The sequence below is a fragment of the Quercus lobata genome, chromosome 2, assembly GCF_001633185.2.
Source record: "Quercus lobata isolate SW786 chromosome 2, ValleyOak3.0 Primary Assembly, whole genome shotgun sequence".
Lineage (NCBI taxonomy): Eukaryota > Viridiplantae > Streptophyta > Magnoliopsida > Fagales > Fagaceae > Quercus > Quercus lobata.
The window spans coordinates 26,501,007-26,523,808 of record NC_044905.1 but is presented as its reverse complement, the minus strand read 5'-3'; the positions used below and the strand labels follow the sequence as shown (position 1 = coordinate 26,523,808).

Here is a 22,802-nt window from a genome sequence, read left to right as displayed (position 1 = left end):
AAAAAAAAAAAACCCATTGACACGCAGCTACAAAGATCACGCCTCCCCACCCGATTGGTGAGGAATACAGGAAAAAAAAACCCAAAAAAACTGAGAAATCTGTGTGAGTGATTCGGAACGACGACTCGACAGCGACGAACGTAAAGCCCAGCCGTCGATCTTCTTAGGCGTCAATGAAGATGAGGGATGTTGGACTACACCGCCTTGCGCGGCACGGATCCCGCCGCGTTTTTTGAGTTCGTTAAGAAGAGCCTCCATGTGGAGGTCACGAAGGCCCAGCTGGTGGACAAGATGAAGAGGTTAAGGAAGAAGTACAACAACAATGCCGGACGAGGAAAGAAAGGCAAAGACCCGACCTTTTCGAAACCCCACGAACAAAAGACTTACGAGTTGTCGAAGAAGATTTGGGGCTCCGTTGAAGCTGCTACTGGGATTGAGAAAGCTAAGGACATCAACAATGGGAAAGCTAAAGCTAAGGACAACAAAAATGGGAAAGCTAAGGCTAAGGACAACAACAATAATAAGAATCAGAAAGGTAATAGTTTGATTAGGAGTTTGAAGGAGGAATTGACGGAGTCGTCTCCGGTTTTGTACAAGTATGGTGAGAAGATGGAGATTGATGGGGAGTTTGGTTTTTTGGATCTCTGCTCTGAGGGAAGACTGAAGAGAAAGGGATAAAAGACAGAAGAGAAGGAATAAGGAAAGAGAAGGGAAAAAGAAGGGATTAAAAAATTATTATTTAATATGTGTCAGCTTTTTTTATCATTAAAAACACACATACCAAACACATATTTTACATTTTTTGAACACTGAAAAATATTGTTTGAACTATGATACCAAACACATTTTTTTGTTTTATTCACACTAAAAACACGTTGTTCAACAACACTTTTTAAACCACAATTTTCACATCTTTTTAAACAACAATTTTTGAAAACTATGACCAAACAGGCCCTATAATATTTTATTGTTTTATTGTTTTTCTCCCCATTTACGAAACAAAATATTGAAAAGAATAGTAATAAATTTGAAAGTTTCTATTCCTTAATTTTTCTAATGGTCAATCAGACATAGTGTACGTATGTATTAGCTTTTTAATGATTTTGATGAAAGTGGATAAAAATACAATTGTATTTGTAAAATTTGAGACTTTAAAAAACTATATATAAGAGCATTTACATTTGAGGTGTTAAAAACTTTGGTGTTTAGTTTTTTTAAAAGCTACTTTATCTATTTTAACATATTATTTTACAATTCATCCTACATCCGATCTCTTTTTTTTTTAGTCGATAAAAAAAATCATTCCAATAAAATAATAGAAACAACCAAATAAAAACTCATTTCACTGCATTCCAACTCAGCCAACCCAAACTTGTGAAAAGTGTAAGAAAGTATGCATTTTGATATGAAATGTTAAAATTAGGTGGTTTGTTGAAATTTTGGCTTTCTTTGATTGTTGGTCAACTAGGTTAAAGTAGTTGAGTCAACATAGAAAATTTTGCTCATTTTGACATTGAACCATAAAATTGGTTAATCTAACATTCAATCAAGAAAAAAAAAATGATAATGATATCAAAGACAAGCTAGCTCTCAGAGAGAGAGAGAGAGAGAGATATTTTAGTCTTCAATGAGCATTGTCATCTTCTTGTCTCAAGTCCACAAAGATAAGCCCAAAGTAATCACCCACTTCCCTCGTCCAAAGTGCTATAAAGAGAGATTTCTCTGTTGACCACACACACAGATCTACATTGAGTTTTTGATAGTAAAATAATTGAAGAGAGATGTGGGTGGAATTAAAGGAAAAAGTTTGGTTACAAATTTGGTTATAGCCTAAAACTACAATCCATCTAATATTTTTTTATTGGATGTAAATTTTAACAAATCTACCATTGGATTACATTTTATTCTTATATCTTCCAAACTTGCAATATTTCTAGAAGATCAAAAATCAAGAGTTATGTCATCAATTACATGTTTAAATTTCAAATTTTTGTAGTCTAAAATTATGCGTATAAGTTTATGAATCGAATAGTAAAGAACATTCGATTGACAAGAAAATTGATACGTGTGTTAAAAACATAAAGAACACACAATATAATGGTTAAATTTTCAAAATATATAGTCATGTTAATTTTTCTTTTTTTAGTGAGAGTTGTAGCCTTTGGCTACAATTAAGCTTGTAAACAAACTTTGTCCAGAATAAAATATGCGCATTTAATTTTTAGATTTTTATACGATGGCCATGTATAGCTAGATTTAACTGTAGCAATGAGTAAAATTTTAAACAATAATACATGACTAGATGTGGGTACACATGTTTTTCTAATTTTTTTTCCCTAGTGTTATCCAAAATAGAGAAAAATGAATTTTACATCTTCAGATGCCAATGAGTGGAGCTTATGAATCTTTTTTGGAATAAGATTGGGCTTTTAGTATTTAGTAATTTCTTGCTATTTATTATTTTATGTATTGAAGTCAGAAGTCTTGTAACTTAATTGACACCTATCTACACACAAAGTGCTTGAGAGTTTAAGGGGGAAATGATTTGAGTTATGAGATTAGCAACATAGTATAACTATCTCAACCAAAAAAAAAAAAAAAAAAATTGTATTGGAGATTTGAACTTTTATTTTTGTAGGGTCACAATTTGTGGCCCAAGCCCAAAATGTATGGAGTCTTGGTCCAATGAGCCCAATACAATAAATTTGTAGAGAATGGGTTAAAGAACTAGGTCCTAATGAGTTGGATAATGGCTAATATTGAATTGTATGACAATCAAACACAAATAAAAGATGCTGATATCAATAGACTTTCAGTCCGAGGAGGTCAGACCTGTATATAATGATCACTCTTGGATATCAGAATAATTTAGATTGCTATAATATTTTTTCTCTCTATTTTCTGATCCCTTTCTCATGGAGGGTCTCTTACATTATATAGCCCCTTTTGGGCCATTTTGATCCTACACTTGTTGATCATCTGAGTCCCTACTTGAGTGCCCATTCCATTAGACACCCCTTTCAGCCTTCTGTGAGTTGTGGTAGCTAAGGCAGTACTGTTTAGAGGTCTTCTCCACATAAATGTGGCCAGAAAAGTAGCTGTAACGCATTTAATGCAGTGATAGCAGTTTTTCCTTAGATATTTTGAGTTTCATTCTTTCTCGTATGTTCATGAGGTACATTCCTATCACTATAGCCTTTTGGAGGGTCACTCTAATTGTTAGGGTACACACTTGAGCTACATTCGTCGCATCTGAGAAGGTATTCCTCCTCGAATCATCTTCCATTCATTTCCTGCTTATGAGACTTTAACTGGGGATCCCTTAATAACTATTTGCCTCTCCTCGAACTTATCAATTGTCTTGGGTGAAGGCCAGAGCCCAATATATGATCTTAGGCCCTTACCCCTACAATTTTCATCAATGCTTTGGAGATTTTTGGCAATTGAATTATTAAAGATAGTTTGGATTTTACTTTGATGTAATAATTCTTTGAGGATAGTCATTATTGTATAAGATGGTCTTGCACTCTTATAATGTGTGTGTCTGTTAATTGTTGTTTGCTTAAGCCTATTTGTTCGGGTTGGGGGTGTGACACAAGGAATTATTTTAGTAATTGTAGGATTCCTAGTTAGTAAAAACGCATATGTTATGGGTCTATTTGAGATCCCCTTATTTTGTTGAAACTGAAATTTTTTTGCTAAAAGTACTGTAGATAAATGTAAAAGTTAGCTACCACCGCACATCTTAGGTGCAATGGTCACTCCACAGGTATAAGTACTTGTGGGATGTGGAGGGTAAGGGCCAGGGTTCAAGTCTCCAAAAGAGAGTTTCACACACATATACACTTAGATTAGGTTAGAGTAGAATTCTATCCTGTATAAAAAAAGAAGAAGTAAAAGTTAGCTAAAACAGTACAATGAAACCAATGAATAGTACCAAAAATAAGTTAAATAGTAAAATAAGCTGACTTTTTAATTTTTGCCAAACATACACTATATATACAATAGGCATATCTTCGTAAAGTTTTTTTTTTTTTTTTTTTTTTTTTTTTTTTTTTTTTGTAAAAAAAATCGGGTTTTGACATTCTCTTTTGAATTGTATGGTTATATAAATAGTTTTTTTCCCCAAAAAAAAAAAAAAATTATTTGCATTCTATTGAGAACCGTATTGTTTAATTGATAAAAAAAATGGTATAGAAAAACATTAAGAAACGGTCTACATAAACACAAATAGTTATAAAAGTAAACCTATAGTAGTTGCACACTTGTACTCTACTCTATTATTTTTATACCGAATTTTTGAAATATATTTTCTAAAGAGATGCCGAATTATACCCATATATTTACCATATTATACACCTATCATATTTTACTAATTACTAATTAGGGTAGGATAATATTTTTTTTATTAATCTATATATATTATTATTATTATTATTATCTATATATCAATATAAAACCGAAACCTTTGAAACTCCCACAATTTTTTACATCATCACTATTTTTTTTTCTTTTTATTTTAGATTCTTTTTATTTTAAGTTTTATATATTTTATATTTATTATTTCTCTTCAACGTGTGATTATCTTATCAAGTGATACAATAGTTTAGTTTAAGTAAAACTCTATTAGATATATGTTTCAAGAACTTGAAAAATTCTACTTCAACTAAAATTCTATAACAAAAATTTCAACAAAAATTTTTCACAAAAAGAAAACACACTGCAAATTGAAGCCATGTTAAGAAGCATGAAGATTCAGATGAACAGAGAATTGAAAGAGATGATGACAAAGACGAAGGCAACATAATAAGCTTTCATGTGCATCGCACAGGTTAGCAACTAGTTATCTATATATATAACCGAAACTTCTGAAACTCTCACAATTTTTCACGTCAGCATAATATTTAAATAAAATGTATTTAAATAAAATTATCATTTTATTTAAATAAAATTATTTTTTATTTTTGTTTAATCCAAACTTAACAAGGAGTGAAACTCTATTTCTCTAATAAGTCCAACTTAAATTCAAACTCATCATTATCATTTTTTTAAAACAATTTTTTTTTAAAAAAAAGAAGAAGAAGAAGAAGAAGACATGCTACTACCAAAAAAGAATACTACACGCTATTTTGCTACTACTAAAACATAAAAACCCTAGAACTCTTCCCTTCCCCTAAGAACCTACGCAGGGCATCTGTTTCAACCCAGTGGAGAAACCTTCGCAGAATATGCATGGAACAACCATTCGCCAACAAGACACTTGATGCTAACCAAGCTATAAGACACAAGAAAGTGCAAGACCTCCTAGCTGATACTCATCAAAGTAGTGAGGTAGTAGATATTGGGAGAGCTACTTTCAAAACCACACTTAATCTATTATCAAACACCATTTTTTTGGTGGACTTTGACGCATGTTTGAAGAACTCACCATCCATTGAATAAAAAATTGTTTATTTGATGGTTCTTCATATTTTTTTTTTTTTTTTAATCTTTTGATTTTGTAGGTTTCCTAGGAACACAACCTAGCAGATAAGAGAATTAGTAGTTTTTTTTTTTTTTTTAATCTAATTTTTCTTTTAGGTGCAATAATGTTTTATGGTATTCCTCACTTAATGTCACATATAATCTGGTATATAGAGTACATAATCTCTGTTTTCTAATTCTTTATTTTGATCTCAAAAGCATGTTCAATTAAGGATAAATTTTTATTTGGTATGTTATATATAAATTTATTGAATTTGGTTTGGTTTTGAAGTAGAATTTGGGGATTCTATAAATTTTGAAGTTTTAAGTTTTGGAGTTTTTGGTGTTTGTGTTTCAGTAGGTTGATCTTAATTCTTCACCTTAAATACTTTTTATTTAGGTTCATGTGATTGGGATTTTTTTTTCTTATTAAAAGCTATGATGTTTGGTTGATTAATTATTTGTTTTGATATTGTTCTATGTTTTGAATTGTCTATATTGTTATTATTACGAGAAAGTCATATTATTACTCAAATTTGAAATTTGGTGCGTCTTCCTCATATCATGGTCTTTGTTTATATATTTGCAGTTTATATTAGTTTTCAGTGTGCCTATATATATAATTATAGGAAGTTTTGCTTTATTAATTTAAAAATTGTAAATTACTTTGTAGATTTCAGTAACTATACACTTGCAACCCAATAACATTCAATGATAAATAACACTTCTAAACTATGGAAAAGTATAGAAATTAAATATTTCTTCATTTAAAAAAAAAAATGAACTAGCAAAATGACTATTTACTAATTGTTGGATTTTTTTTTTAGAGTCAATAGTTTTTTCATGCATTGCACAGATTAGCGACTAGTTATTATTATTAAGCACGAGGAAGAGTAGAGAGAAGAGTGTGGGCTTTTGGTCCATGTTAGGCGGCCTCAAAAAAACGGATGATGGGGCTGGCATTGAAAAACCTCGTCCGGTTCGATTGTGGGCTGAGGCCCACTTGAGCACTCAATTTCCGAAAGAAGAGAAGGCATCGAACTGAGACTACAGTATTAGTAGACTACACCGGAGAGAGAGAGAGAGAGAGAGAGATGGCCTACTACTCCTCCTGGTTACCGATCACGGCTCCGGCCGCTGGTTGTTTCCAGGAGCATCATCATCTGAAATGTGGCGCAGTGGCATTAAATGTAAATTGGAGTAACAGTTATCAATATGCAAGGATGAGCAAATCCAAAGCCAGCAGCAGCCGCATCCTATTTCGGTGCAATTCTCAACTGGCAGACCTCGCCCCAGCCACCTCTGCCGCCTACGGACTCCTGCTTCTAGGCGGCGGTCTCTTTGCCTGTAAACTCTTTCATTTCTTTTTCAAATTTTGAAGCTTTTTATTTTGTTTAATAAAAAAAAAAATATAAAATTAATCTCTTCACATAATTTCTCTGTTTACAAATTGCGGCTGCCAGATACAAAATCAAGAAGCAAGGGATCACTTTTCGGCGGAACTACTGGGGCTGCTCTAATGGCATCTGTAAGTTTAGCATTTTCAACTTCAAATATTAGCTCTACTATTTATTTTATTTCAATTGCTACTAGCTTTCTTTGTTTTTCATCTCCCCGAACTAACACCCTTTTAGCTTTGAAAATTGCATTTTTCTTCTTTTTGGATGTACAATTTAGAACTTTTACACCTTCACTATTTACAATTACAATGTGTCCCTTCTGTCACGTTCCATCACATTTTTCTCCTTAGCTTGCAAAGAAATTAACAACGACATTTCCCTTCAATGGATTAAAATTCTGTTCCACGCTACCTTATTAACCACTTTTTGAGGAAGGATATGTTTGATCAGTAAACATATGATATCCATGCGGTTTTAAACAAATTGAATAAATTTCATACTCCATACAAAAGATAGATGCCTAGAACTCCTCGAATTATTTTTCGTAGGGATCTTTTAAAGTAGAGGCTTGCGGTCATTATAGGTCAATTGTCCAGTTGAGAACACCGTTTTATTCTATAAGTAGATAGCATCAGAATTCTTTGGCTGAGAATATTCTATTAAACTCAATGTTACCTGTAAGTATTAAAATTACTAAAAAATGTATTGAATTCACTGAAATTTCACATTGACATCCAATCCTTAACACATTTAGATTTTTGCTAAAAGAACTGTGAAATAGAAACAAAGTTTATTACCATTACTGTCATTAGTTTTCATATTAATAAAAGGTCATACCTAGTGTACAAGGCTTACCCTTTTTGTTGGTTTGAGAGAGGTGATTGATAGGTAGCCTTAACCCCAACTTTATTATTATTATTTTTTTGAAGAGGTTGATTTCTGAACTCAAACCTACTACCTGTTGTCACTGCACCAACACCATACCTCTAGTTTTCATATTAATATTACTTCTACTGCAACTAGTATTATTATTTTCTGTGTTATTAGATCAAATATTAAAGAAAATTATCTACATCACATTTGACCTTATGAATATTATGCCTCACATTACTAGACAATTTTGTTTTATGCATTTATCTAATATAATAAATTCACTTTTATATATAAAATAACTAATATAAGAAATTCAAATTTCTGAAAAAAGAGGAACGATGTTAGTTTTGGAATTTTTTTTTTTTTTTGGGGGGGGGGGGTGGGGTTGAGGGTTGGAGGTGGAGGTTCATTAATTTTATTCATAAACAAGCTGAAAATGAAAAAATAATCTGAATAATCTTTGGAGAAATTGTTTCCAAATAAGAACTTTACAAGTACAGTATCCCCCCAACTCCCCACTACGAACAGTTCAGTGTTCTTATGCAGAATATTTGCAATTCCCAATAGCCTTAACTTTTTTATGCAATTCACAATAGCCTTACTTTCTTATGCAAGTACCAGATACAAAAGCTATCGGTGATGCTGTTGGGTTTGGATCCTCATTCCTTTTCTCTTCTGTATTTGGTACGCCTTTTCAATGTTCATGTTTTTGAGTTTTCCCTCTTTATGTATTGGCGTTAAAATGTCTCTGCATTTCTTCCTGGACTGACTTGAAGCCTGCTCTCTCTCCCTTCATTTTTATGTTCTCAGCTATACGATTGGCAGCTACACGTAAGTTTACTCCTGCAGGCCCCCTGTTAGGTCTTTCTATCTGTGCGTTGGCTATATTTATCTCAGCATATCTACATGATAAACTCTGATCTTTTAGTTTCCTCTAATACCACAAAGTATTGCTCAGAAATCAGCTGCCTTGGGCTCAGGTCAATTCATTAAGTTACTTTGATATGTTCTAGCCTGAGTTAATTCATTAAATTACTTTGATATTTTTTGTCTTCTGACTTCAAGAGGGCGTAATTAGAAATGATTTATGCATGAGTTGCTTTGCTTGCTCCCAATTATATTTTGTTGTTGGTTGTGATATTGTGTACTTAATGGTGTAACTTACACAGAAGGCAAAGTTCACAATGATGAATGTGAATTCTATTTTACAAAATGCCTAAACAAGCTGGTTATGTTTTGGATTTACAAATTTGAATATGTAAATGTAGTTTAGATCTTTTATTATTTATTTATTTTAATTAAAAAAAAATTAATGCAAACACATCTCTTGCCCCTTTATGGGATTGATTTCGTGAACTTCCTTCTTTACCCTTGTTGTACATACTGTGAAAAATATTATTTAGAATGATGCTTGAGCGGTGGTTCATATATTTGTGGTTGGCCCCCAACGTATGGTGCCAAATCTCGATTTTTGGCACCTCCTCCTTTTCAAGAGTTAGGTGGATGGTGAGTTCATGGATTCAAGACCTATTGGATACATTTATAACTTGCCATATAAAAAATTTGAAGCAATATTTGAATATTATGGCAAAAATATCATGTAAGTGTATAAAATTCAGATCATCTCCCTCAATTTCATTTCTTGATTTCTTCTTCAAAGTTTGCTATGTTCAAATGAGTTTTCTTAGAATTTTCTCACATTTTTCTTAACAACCAAACACAACTTAACTTCAATGTTTTATCTTTCAATGTCTAAATGAAAATCACAATCTGAAGAAAAATTCTCATTTAGGCGTTGAGCCAGGATCGGAGGATGCCATGCCTGGAAGACTTCCAAGTCTTCTGAGAACAAACTCACTAAAAAATATCAAACAAAGAGGCGATATATATAACAATAATCTATTCATGTATTTTGATTTTTTAGAAAAGCTGATGGGCAGCAGATTTAAAATTTGATCTCAAACACAATTTACCCCAATATAAAACCAGTATAATGATCAAAATTCAACTTTGATCTCAAAGATACATCATCTAAACATAAAATCCAAGGTACATATTCATCATCACAACAGTCAATTAAAGAAAATCTAAGGGGGGAAAAAAACCAACCAATGCGTTGAGAACGAAAATTGGATTTGCCGGCTTTTGCTTAAGCATTTTCACAACAATAATTCTGCCTAGCTCTGAGGGCCTAATTTAAAATTTTATACTTGTCTACCCTTAAAAAAATATTTGTGACCACCCTGAGTTTTATTTATGCTCAATAGAATTAAACTTTGGTCCATAGTTTGGTCCACTTAACAATATATTGGGGCCTTTCAAACAAAAGGAAAAAGCCCAATTTTTTTTTTGAATAAAATCTGTAAAAGAAAATTATAATAATAGCAAGCCCAAATGCCCAATAAAGACCTTAGGAAAAAAAACCCAAGATCAATCCTCCCTCACTCAGTACTTAGACAGATTTTTAAATGAACAAAAATAATAATAATAATTAAATTTTTATAAACTAAATACCCATCAATTCGCACCACCGATTGAATCAAATTTTAAACCAAAATAATTCCTAACCTAAAGGGAAATAAGACCTCAGTCTTCAACAGTCACTAACCTCAACGTGTTGCTTGCTGTCGCCCTTGATCCTAGAGCACATCAGCGACGGTGACAACGAGATCGGTTAGCCTAGAGCAGTGTTGAAGGTAACCCAGCTAGCCTATCCAGTTCTAAGTTCTCAACGTGCAACAGTGCAGCCTATCAAGGTATTTCAGTTCTCTCTCTTTTTCTCTATGTCATCTCTACTCTGATAGTGGCGCTCTCTCTATCTCTTTCTCTTTGAAACTAAAAAATCTGGTTCTCTGAATCTCTTTGGAATTGATTCAATTGAATAGCTTTGCCTAATTGCCTTTATTTGACTTTATTGGTTTGTGAGTTTGTCGTTTTGTGTATGTTGATAGGCTAAGAATGTATTGATCCCTTTAGTAAATCAATCAATTAATTAACCAAGTTAATTAATTAGATTTAATTACATGCAATAAGTGTGGTAGCACAAACAAATTACTAACTAAGTTAAATGTAATGGAAAATAAATTTAACACAAGTGATTTGTTCACGAATAGGGAAAACTACCGAGGCAAAACCCCACTGAGTGAATTTAAGGTCACTATTCTCGAGAATCTAATATTATCAAAACAAGCGGTTACAAGTAAAGGAATCCTAATACCTTATACCAACTTATGGTTGAACTTTTACCTCAATACTTAATTGGACTTGTAATGTAGTGACAATTTCTCCTTTCAATGCACGGTTCCCAGTACGTGACTAACTAATCGATGCAAAGATTCAAGTACGTGACTAACTCCTTTGCACGAATCCCAGTATGTGACTAATACATCAACTTGAGAAAGATGTTGGCTGCAAAGTTCTTCAATTCATCCACATGATGAAGATTAAGAAGCTCCTTGGTTACAAAACCCTCGGCGCATAAACGTAACAGCTTCTTCAAGAGAAAGATGAACTAGGGCAAATTGCCTCCAGTCATAGTTTGAGTGAATAATCACTTTGCATCAAGTTGCATCGCCTTTGATGGCTCTTAAAATAATCCTTATATATGTCTAGGGTTGTGAGAAAAGAAACTCTACATAAATAACTTGGATATGCATGAAAAATAGATTTGAGAATCTGAATTTCGTAATTCTCGATAGATATAGAATCTGTCGAGAGCTGTCGAGAATCACATATTAAATCTCAATAGATACATCTGTCGAGATATTTGTTGAACTTTAATGAATAGCACTTTTTTACTTGATTCATGGACAGACTTGCATGACTTTAATACTAGACTCGAACTCTTGTTCCTTGAAGTATTAAACACATCATAAATCTACCCAATTATAAGTAAAGTGCATTTTGTCAAATGATTAGTCAATTCTATATGATATATGTCCTAACAAGTTCTACATATGTCCTAACATATATTTTATATTTATTTAATGTTTTATGTCAGTGTATGACTATATAGTCTATATGCAATGTAATTGTTAAACTATGTTGATTGGTTGGTGCTGGCTCTTGTCTCTTGAGTGGGGTGGATGGGGCTAACCATGGCATTGGATATCTGGATTAGGGTAATGGAGGCATTAAAAGTTGGTGAGTAAGACATTATAAAAGAAAAAAAATTAAATTATGTTATGCAAAGAAAAATAAAGAAACTACTAAACAACTGTTGAAGACTCTTTTTTCGGCCCATATGGCACTACTTCATCGAAAACCCATGCCACATCAACATATTATTGATTTTTGGGTAAATCTATTTAAAACCCAAAATAAGCTCATATTTCACTTAACTACATGGATTGAGCTCACATGGCCCATGTGATCCTTACTTCAAGAGGCGAATTCATGGTCCACATTTCATTTTCATCAATTTTGATCATAACCCTTGATATCATCAACATCAACATCAATATATGGATCGGGCTCACACAATGAATCAAAACTCACGGCCCATATTATCTTTCTTATACTCATGGTAAGCGGCTTCTTCAACAAGAGCCCATATTTACACAAAATGACAACAAAACTCGAGATACGTCATCTCATCTTCGGCTTATGATCCAAGCTCATGAGTCTCTTTGGAGAAACTTTGGGAGTCGTGATTTGGAGGGCCAAGAGATATGTTTAGTAAAACTCCAGCGGTTTAAAGTTAATAAAAGAGACATATTGCTAGGCATGTCTTTTCCAACTCCCTGAACTCTGACGAGTCCGTGTGAAGCGGGTAACATATGGTAAGCATCTCTTATCACATAGCACTTTAGATGATAAAATTTCCCATTGCTCTTTTCCTAAAACTTAATATTCATCATGTGACAAATACTCAATATCTCTAGCCATCTAATTGCTGAGAAAATAACTGTTCATTCAATCCCCAGCCGTTGCTATACAAATTTAGAAATTTCATTACATTATTCTACATAAATCTTATTACTACTTTTAGCTAAAATCCAATTCAAACACATGGCCTAATCTAATTGGCTATCTTCAAATATATAAAATATTCATGATATCTCTCATATCCAATTGCTATCTGCCACAATCAGACCATATATTTCTCTGCCAGAGCAGAGCATTAAATACTCTTCTTGCTCACCAAGATTAAGTCACAACCCAATGAGACCTTGACTAAATCTCTAAAGTTTCATTAACTTTCAACCAATCCTTTTATTACCTACTAAAAATGCGTTGTAATAGAATCATGGACCAAAAACACAAACACCCAAAAAATGAAACATTTCCAATTGAATCCTAATAGTGTATTCAACATTTGACACCTGGTTGGAAGTGATATCATCAGCCATTTAATGTTGAAATCCCAGCAACTAGTTGCTATACCCAAAATAGTAAGATACCCTTGAAAAAGATCTTACCATTTTCAGCCAAATCCATGAAATAAATGCTAAATGTCCTCTCCAATAGTTTGAAATCACCCAGCTGACTTCATCTGCTTCTATCCAAAGCAACAGCTAACTTATGACAGCTGTGACAGTTGTCTCATGATAATTGTCACAGCTTTTCTTGACAGTTGGGATAGCTTTTTCAGAACAGATGTAATAGCTGACCCAGCAGCCTTAGCATTACTGATTTTCCACATTTAGCTAAAACCAAAACCAACTAAAGTAACTATCACTTTCTTGCTAAAATACCTTCATTTTCTGCTGCTCCTTCCCCAGTAGCTCTTACCTAAAACAACAAGAACACCTTAAACCTAAACATACCATTTTTGGCTAGGGATGGCAATTTTTACTTGACCCACGGATACCCGACTTGGTCCGACCCTAATGGGTCGGATTTTACCTGGTTCGATAAAAAATAGGGTCGGGTTTGGGTTTTTTTTTTTTTTTTTAAAAACGAAGTGGGTTCGGGTTGGGTTTGGGTTTTTACGAAAACCCGACCCAAACCTGGACTCGGCCCGACCCGGTTATATATATGTAGTTACTACAATACCCTCATGTATATATAGTTATAACCCTAAAATTTTCACAGCCTCACCTCACACTCTCATCTCTTCAACCGCCTCTCAAGTCTTATCTCTTCAGCTCACTCTCTCACGCCTCAACCTTACTCAGTTTCCACCCTCAATCTCAACTCAAACATTCAAGCCCCACGCAAGCCCTCCCTTAAGCGACCAAGACAATCCTTGCTGACAAGCCCAGCCACAATCAAGCATCAAGCACCTCGCCGACAAGCCTAGCCACCATCATGAAACTCTTAACCACCGTGAACTACCCCTCACTCGTTACAGACCCACAACTGGATAGGTTTGGGTTTTTTTCGTTTTGTGAGCAAATTTGGGTTTGGGTTTTGTTTTTGTGAGCCGAATTTGTTGGTTTTTTTTTTGTGTTTTGTTGGTGGGATTTTCAAATTTGCTAATTTTATTTCTGGATTTGCAAAATTTCTAGGATTTGTTGGATTTTTGTATAGATTGGTTTGTTAGATCTTGGCATCCGTTTGGATGCCAAGAAAATTGCCAAGAAAATGTTGTTCTATGATGATTTGTGATTTTGGGTTTGTGCTAATTTCTTTGTTTGTGATTTTGGGCCAGAGTCCGCGGGCGACGAGGCAGGTTTGGGTGCAACAAAAAAATCCATTTATTAAACGGGCTGGGTTTGGGTAATGGGTATAGACCCATGGGTCGGGTCCGAGTATAAAGAAATCCGGCCCAAACCCAACCTGTTGCCATTCCTATTTTTGGAAAAATCTTAAAATGGATTCTCTGAAGATTCATTACTATTTGGGACAAATTTTGACTGATATTCTTTACTAAAATACCCCCTTAAACTCAGCTCTAAAGAGGACCCTTCATCAACACCTCAAAGGGGAGACACGAATGGAGGGGAACTCTCTCATAAACTTCCCTATTCTCTCCCTTTAATTATCTTCCTAAGCTCTTAATGAAGTGCTGAACTTCTGAGTTTTTTTAGTTTCCAAATTAGGAACTAAACTCTTCAGCCCTTAACTCATAAATGCCCTTCATAAGCCCTCATACATCCTAGTAGAAAATTCTAGCAGCTTTGCTAAACACACTACAACACCATTACTCTCTTATACTCATTCTCTCAATCTCCATATTCATATAATACACCTATCTTATTGCTCCTATCTCCAAATACCTGAACAAATCTCCATACTCTTCTCTTACAAAATCTTTTATCTTGAAAAGCAATCTCTACAACTTCTCCAGTGGTTATAATCTCATATTTTTACTATCTTTAACCTTCATATCTCTCATACTTCCATATATCATACATATTACAAATACTACATCCCACAAAACATCTATATCTTTTACCATCTCTACACTTTTCAGGAGATATCAAACACTCATACTAAAAGCCCTTCTCATGGAAGGCATGAACTTCTATTACTAAAGCCCTTCTCCTAGAAGACCCCAAGATCTCATATCAAAGCCCTTCTCTTTAAAGGCACAACTATTACTTACAAAAGCCCTTTTCTTAGAAGGCACAACTACTTCTTACAAAAGCCCTTCTCATAAAAGACACAAATACTTCATACAAAAGCCCTTCTCATGGAAGGCAACACTATTCATAACTTCACAATAACTAAAAGAGCATTGTCAAGGGGAAAACTCATTTAAGTGCATGATAAGAGGGGCAAACTTAACCAGCCCCTACACACAGCTAGGCATACTCTCTCTCCCTCCAGTTGCACCCATTTTTCTCCTTCAATCTTAAAGTTATCATGGCGAACTTCCTCTCTACCGCTGGAGTCATTCTACTGGAATCCTATTAGCTCACTTACGCTATACAGCTGGGGCTATAAACCATACAAAGATAAATGACTTTGCTTCCTTATCTTTAAATTTACATCATTGAATACATAATTACTTCACATTTAAATACATATTACTTTATTCCAACTACTATTACAACTATTAACCAAGGCATAAATTCATTTAAATGCATGATAAGAGGAGCAAGTTTAACTAGCCTCTACCGTTGGCATTCTGCTAGAATCCTATCAGCTCACTAATGCTACACAGCTAGAGCTATAAACCATACAAAGATAAGTGAATTTGCTTTCATATCTTTAAATTTACATCATTGAGTATATGATTACTTTACCTCTAAATAAATACTACTTTATTTCAACTGTTATTACAACTACTAATCAAAGCTATTATGTCAAACGCATATTATATATTTATTCGACCATTATCGTGATTCTTAGACTTTGGCTTTAATGATTTTGTAGGCTTAAAAATATGTCGGTAGCCATTGGACCATGTGGCCCAATGTTGAGTTCCGGATGCAACTCCCCAAACAGAACCTGGGCCTAGTAAGGTCATCCCTCCAACGGATCACACGTGGCTGGGCAACCGAAAAAGACCCCCCCCCCCCGAACAACAACTAATTAATAATTGTAAAACTTTATGTATTTACTTGTTTTTTGGTTGTTGTTGTTGTCAATATATGAATTTATCTTATTATTAGATTGTGTAATTTATGCTTCTTAAGGAGTACATTGGAAATAATTCCTGGAGCCGCCACTACTCTGTCTAAACCCAAACTTAAACCCACCATATAGACAAGTTGTACTTCGGATTAATGACCTTTCCAAGAAACAAGGACAAGACATTGTTGTAGCAAACTAAGGTCCTTTGATCTGCATAGATTTTTTAGCACAATGCTAATGAACATATTATTCTTTAAATGAAACTCTCTGGAAAAAATAGCAGATCTCTTAAATTGGCTCATCGCAAATTTGATTTGTTTTTCTTTAGGGTGCGTTTTTTTTTTTTTTTTTTAATTTTTAATGTGAGGAGTATTTTTGTCAAGTTAAATTGGAAATTAGTGAATTAACTTTATGATAGGGCCAAATAAAAAAAAGGGGAGAGTTGGAGCGGGAGGGGGGGGGGGTTGTGTTTGAATTTTACAATTTATCCTAGTTTTTATCCATTGAACCAATGTATAAGGGGTCTATTTAGCATGGGGGCATCTTGAGTGAACTTAGGATTTAAGAGTACTTACATCAATCTCAATGTATTTTTAGCCAAATTTAGTCTAAAATTTTCATTTTTGTTAGTTTAGCTAATGAACTATTCACAGACAATTACATCAGTCTCAACATTCTATCACTATTCCATTTAAAAATTAGGAATAATTATTGATTGCTTACTTGTGATTGGACTTGAATTCACTTTACATACTTGTGGTTTGTGATTTGAAAATTGTCACTTTACCCACCTAAGATTGGCTTCAACATTCAATTGTTATCCACCACATCACTTTCATTGTTAAAAACATTATAAAAAAATGAAAACATAAAAATTAAGATCTAAAAGAATATTTATATTAAATTTTTTTTTTAAATATTATTATTTAAGATTAAAAAATATTTAAACAAAAACGATTAAAACACACACACACACACACACACACACACACACACACACACACACAAAAAACAAAACAAAAAACAAAAAGGGCATAGATTCAACAACAAAAAGAGGCTGATAACCCAACTAGGGTTTTCCTCCAATGATTTGAGCTAATCCTCCCATGGCTAACCCCAAAAGAAGTAGCGAAAATTTCTCTAACCTCCAAATCCTTAAACCAAATCTTCAAATCCACCACTCTTCGCAATTCGCAAATCCTTTAAGAAGCTCTCCAACCCATTTCACAACACCGTTGATGACAACCCATGCACCTACTCCATCTACACCTTTCATAGAATTCCCCTTCTTGTTCACAATCCTAACACCAATCATAGGGTTCGGTGGGTTTTAGGGTGAAACCTAGCTTGATGAGTTGTCTTGTTGCGGAATCAGTGAGCTTCGTGGGTTAAAGCTTCAAAAGCTCATGTTCTTAAAACCACCCAAGCAAACCAACCCATTGACTTTGAGGAGGTGACAGATAAGAGGTGCTAGAGCTTGGCGATGCAAGCACTGTTGACAGTGGGGTCCAAAGGTTCTTCAAGCTTTTGGTTTTGGCTAACTTCGTGTGAAATTATAGGTTTGGCCTTGAGAGAGAGAACATAGTTGAGATTAGGGTTATGATCAGTGGCGGCTCTAGGATTATTTTCTAGGGGTTCAATATATTGACATCACAAAAAAAAAAAAAAAAAACTTTAATACATAAAGTTTTACAATTGCCTTCTATAATGTTTCGTATTTTGAAATTGTTGCATGATATCTTTATTATCAATCCTACTAGCTACATCTATTTCAATGTACATAGTCAAGCAATCATTCATCCACTTATTTCCCATTCGATTGATTTATTTAATATTTCTTAAGATCTAAATGAGCTTTTTCTAAGGTTTAAGATTTAGCAAATCTACTTTTCTTGTTGGGCCAATTAAAATTATTTTTCCCAAATTTTAGATCAAATTGATTTGTTATTGAGATTTTTCTTTGTGTTTAAAAAGGTCAAGATATTGTTAAAATGATTATATTTAAGTTTATTTCAGTTGGGATTAAGGTTAGGGTGTTCAAATTTTTATTTTAAGTGTCAAAATAGGAAAAATAAAATAAAAAATATTACAATAATAATTTTTTGGTTCAATTTAAGGGGTTCATTTGAACCCCTGGGCTCCAAGTGGAGCCGCCCTTGGTTATGATTGGTTATAGTTGTGATGCAGTGGAGGCAAAGGACCAATAAGCATAGAGATTTTATTTAATTATTTTCCTTTTCTCTAAGTTTGTGGGAATGTGTTTGAAGGTTGGATTTGAAGCCAAATGCAAATGGGTTGCTTGATGATTTTTTGGTAACATTTGGATGGATTGGGTTAAATGGATTTTGGTTTAGATTGATTGTCTCAAGAACATTCTTGTGAAGAGGAAAAGTGTTCTTGAGCCAAAGCATCACAATTTTTACAAACATCATTTTTTTTTTAAAATCTTGATTTCTATGTTTTATTATATTTTTAATGGGGAAAGTGATGAGGTGAGTAATAGTTGCATAACACGGTCAACATTGGGCGGGTACCATGACAATTTTCAAATCATTAGTAGACAAAGTAAATTCGGTTTAAATGCAAGTAGGTAATATGTTAATAACCCTAAATATTATTTTCTCTTTCCCCAAATTCACTGTGTCAACTTGAAGGACCAAATTGAAGCTTGAGTATTGAAGAATTAGTTATTGAGTTAAAGTAACTTGATTCATGGATTGAGTTATTATCTGTTAGTTTTTAGACCCCTTAAAACCACAAACAAATTAACCTAGGTAATTAGCCAAGTGATTACTTAGTCAAATTAACAGATCTAAGTTAACACAAATATATCATATCAATGTATAGCAGCGGAAAATAAAAAACACAACGATATGATAACCTAGGAAAACCAAACCGGTAAAAAACCTGGGGAGGATTTAACCTAGCTATCCTCAAGGTAAAAAGCAATTCCACTAGAAAGAATCGAAGTTCATACAATAAGACTTACAAGCCCCCACGCTCAACTTCTTATTGCTACCAACCAGTAGAACTTACTGACACGACCACGTGCAAGCTTCGAATCCACGGACTCCTTCTTTCTTTGGCCTTTGCAAAACACAAATACCTCCGTTTATGACTTTGAGATCCCACTTAAAGGTTTAGCAACACAAACTCTCCTGTTTGTGACTCCAAGACCACCCTTGAAGGTTTAGATCATCAACACCTTTGATAACTAGAGAAGGCAGCAACTTCTACAATACCGGATCTTGAGATTCTTTAAAGAATAATACCGGTAGAAGACATAAGAGAGTTTTTTAGGAACAAAACCCTAAATACAAAAAAGGCACACTCTTTTCTCTCTGAAAAAACCTTATAAAAACGTGCTTAGAGTTTCCTTTATATATTGGGAGAAGTAGATTAGAAACCCTAATCCTAAATGGGCTTGAACTGCTATTTGGGTTTAATTAAAAATTCTACAGATACGACTTTCGATTGATCGAGCCTGTCTTTCGATCAATCGAACCAGACAGATTATGAAATCTTCTTTCTGCAGCTTGTATGTTCTTGAATCTTGACTTGAATCACATTGAGCATTGTCTAATAAAACCTATAGACTCTAAGATCTATATCTAGACACGTTTGTGTTCACGATTTGCCAATTGTTCTAAACATTTAGAACCTAACATTATCCATAAATTATTTTAATTCAACTGCTTATTGAGGTTGATGCAAAGTTGTTTGGGTGAGTTTAGTAATTATTTTAGCTAAGCATTTGAGCTAAATGTGAGTGCTCTAATCCTTAACCAAATTATGTGAGAAACCTTTTACTTTTAGGCAATTCACCCTAGCTAGGTGGTGAGTATTGAATTCACCTTTATAACTAGTTAATAATCCTACATATCTACCAAAATAGAAGAACTTTAATGCCAATAGGCTCTTGTTTGAATTGCACCTCTTTTTTTAGAAGTACTAAAGGTCCGTTTGGATTGAGGAGGAGTAGAGAATAGAGTAGAGTTGGCAAGAAACTAGCCTATTTCTAACGAACTCTACTCTACTCCTCCCCACTCCCTCTCCATCACCCCTTAATCCAAACAGACCATAAGTCTTGAAAATGAAAAATTATTAGGCATTCTTAGAGTATATAGAGGTGGAGCTCCCTTCTCTCATATTCATGGTGGACAAAACTATGAATTTATTTAGTGGGATCTACTATAAATGTGAAAAAATGGAGCACCACGCCACCGTATTTCAAGACTGTCTAATAATTATTCATTGAAAATTATGAATATTCCCACTTATGAGTTGAATTTAGATTGAACAAATTATACCAAGAATGAAGAACATAAAATTATAGAATAGGATGTTCTAATGCGCTTAATTCCTAAATCCCAATTGCTTATTTGTTGTTGTCGTTCAGTTACATTTATGGCCTAATTCACATTTGGGGTTTGTTTATAAGTTATTTAGATTCTAGTATATAATAATAATAATAATAATAATAATAATAATAGTTGAAACTAAGAGAAAATCCAATTAGATTTCAATTGAATTCTCAATTTTGTGTCACATGTCTTTTTCTTTTTTTTGGGTCAAGTGAGTTAATTGGATTCTCAATTTTGCGCCATGTGTCCTATGCAAATTTTTAAAATTTTTGTGCCAAAATAAATAATATATTAACACGTAATACAAAAACCAAGAAGACCACAAAAATAACCTAAACAAGAACATTTCACCCGGACACCGATGTAAACTCTCAAGATCCTCTCTCTCTCTCTCTCTCTCTCTTAAATGTTTTTCTAAATATAATCTTAACCCCTAACCACTTGATACCATTAGCAAACAACTCTTTACAACACATCGGCAACCCCCCTATGCACAACAAATAGATTTGTAAGTAAACTTGCAGCCCCTTTTCTATTCATATTCATTGACTTATGAAACATTGTCAATTCCTTTTCTCACATTTTTTTTACGGTTAAGAACTCTTTTACTTCATAACTAACCATTGAATTTAACAATATCAATATTCAAATGTATAAATGAAACTTAAATCCCGTGTGAGGATTAAAATAAGCAACCATACGAATTTGAAAAATATGGCTTTTGGAAACAATACTTCATTATAATGCTATTTGGAGATTTTATTTATTATTAATTTTGTTGTTGTCGTATGCCTTTTTTTGTTTTGGGTTGCATCTCAACAATAAACAAAGCCAGTAATCCAATTATTTGTGGTAAGAATATAAGGGCATAATTGGGCAAGACCAGTAGTTTTTTTTCTTCCAAGTCCGATGTATATGACTTATTTTTTTGGAGACACTAAGTTGAAAGTGGTATTTCTTGAAATTTTTCATATTGCATGAGATAAGATCTATAATGAAAAAATGTATAGTCGAATTTAGTTATACAATAAGTAACAATGACCAAACTTTAATACAAGTTTTTTATACAGTTAGGTAGATGAGATTTATCGATTAAAAATTTAAAATATATTTAGTTTCTCAATAGGTAAATATAAAGAGATAGTATTTACTTAGATCCAATATGGGGGACGACCCTCAAAAGCGGTAAATATTCATCAACAGCTAAAATATAGCAATCCATATGACTGTTGTTACTTATCTTTGAAAAGATCATATCCCAAAACAAACAAACCAAAAAAAAAAAAAAATTATAAATTCTGCCCATTTTCAGAAAAGTTTGCTTAGTTTACAAGCTTTTATAATAGTTTTTTTTTCTTCATAGTTTGTAATGCTCTTCAAAGTATATACTTAGTTATATATGTGTGACATTAATGAAGTTAAGCATTACTAGAAACAATGGTATCATATAGTAGAAAATATAGTGGAACAAATGAAAGCTCTCAATGAAAGCTATTTATTTGTCTTAATTCATAAGCGAATTTTGGTTTGGAAGATTCACATATGAATGAATCTGGAAATATTTCATATGAGAATCATATAGCATAATGTAATAGTGGGTGAATGCCATGGTTGAGAGAGAAGATACTTTAAAGTTTGATTTATGAGCCAGAGGATAATAGTGGATGCATGTCATTTGATAATTGTATCTTTGACCTTTAGCTTAGCAAATCAAATGTACATAACTTAACCTTGACTCTTGAGGCATTGTCATTGTCCATAGTTTAAGGCAAGTTCTGAGTTTTAAATTTTTTAAGACAACTTTTTCTCTTGAATGTTGTCATTCATGGTCATTTTATGTCATGTTGAACTTGATATCAGAATCATGTATGAAGCATAGCTCCTACATGCACCCTTGGAATGTGGCTAATAGTGTAGCTTATTCACCTTCTAAAAAAAAGTGAATACTAAGGTCCTTATTCAAGTGGAAGCCAAAACTTTTTTTGGGGCAGTGGAATTAGCAGGTCAAAAGTAGTTTTAGAATGTGGTAATTGAGGGTAATTCCAAAATTTGAGTTGAGGTAGTGACAAATAGATCCAAATTAGTGCACTAGAGAACTGTTAATTTTGTTGTTGAAGTCAGATTGCTATATGCAAGATTTGACCGACTAGAGTTTAATTGGGTGTATAGGAATGCTAACAAAGCTACACGTCTTAGCAAGATGGTCTTTGTCAAACTCTTTTCCAAGTTATTTTGG

At 33.4% G+C, this 22,802-nt stretch overlaps 2 protein-coding genes across 2 annotated transcripts; both read left to right on the top strand.

Moving 5' to 3' along the window:
• The first annotated feature begins 186 nt into the window (after positions 1-186).
• Positions 187-678, top strand: LOC115962100 (probable transcription factor At1g11510). The gene has a single exon (XM_031080975.1). The coding sequence runs from the start codon at positions 187-189 to the stop codon at positions 676-678; it is 492 nt and encodes a 163-aa protein (XP_030936835.1).
• Positions 679-6,499: 5,821 nt separating this feature from the next.
• LOC115975126 lies at positions 6,500-8,985 on the top strand. The gene is made up of 4 exons (XM_031095785.1): positions 6,500-6,810; positions 6,927-6,991; positions 8,358-8,420; positions 8,547-8,985. Exons 1-4 carry the CDS (start codon positions 6,558-6,560, stop codon positions 8,595-8,597), a joined length of 432 nt encoding a protein of 143 aa, XP_030951645.1. The 5' UTR covers positions 6,500-6,557; the 3' UTR covers positions 8,598-8,985.
• The last annotated feature ends 13,817 nt before the right edge of the window (positions 8,986-22,802 follow it).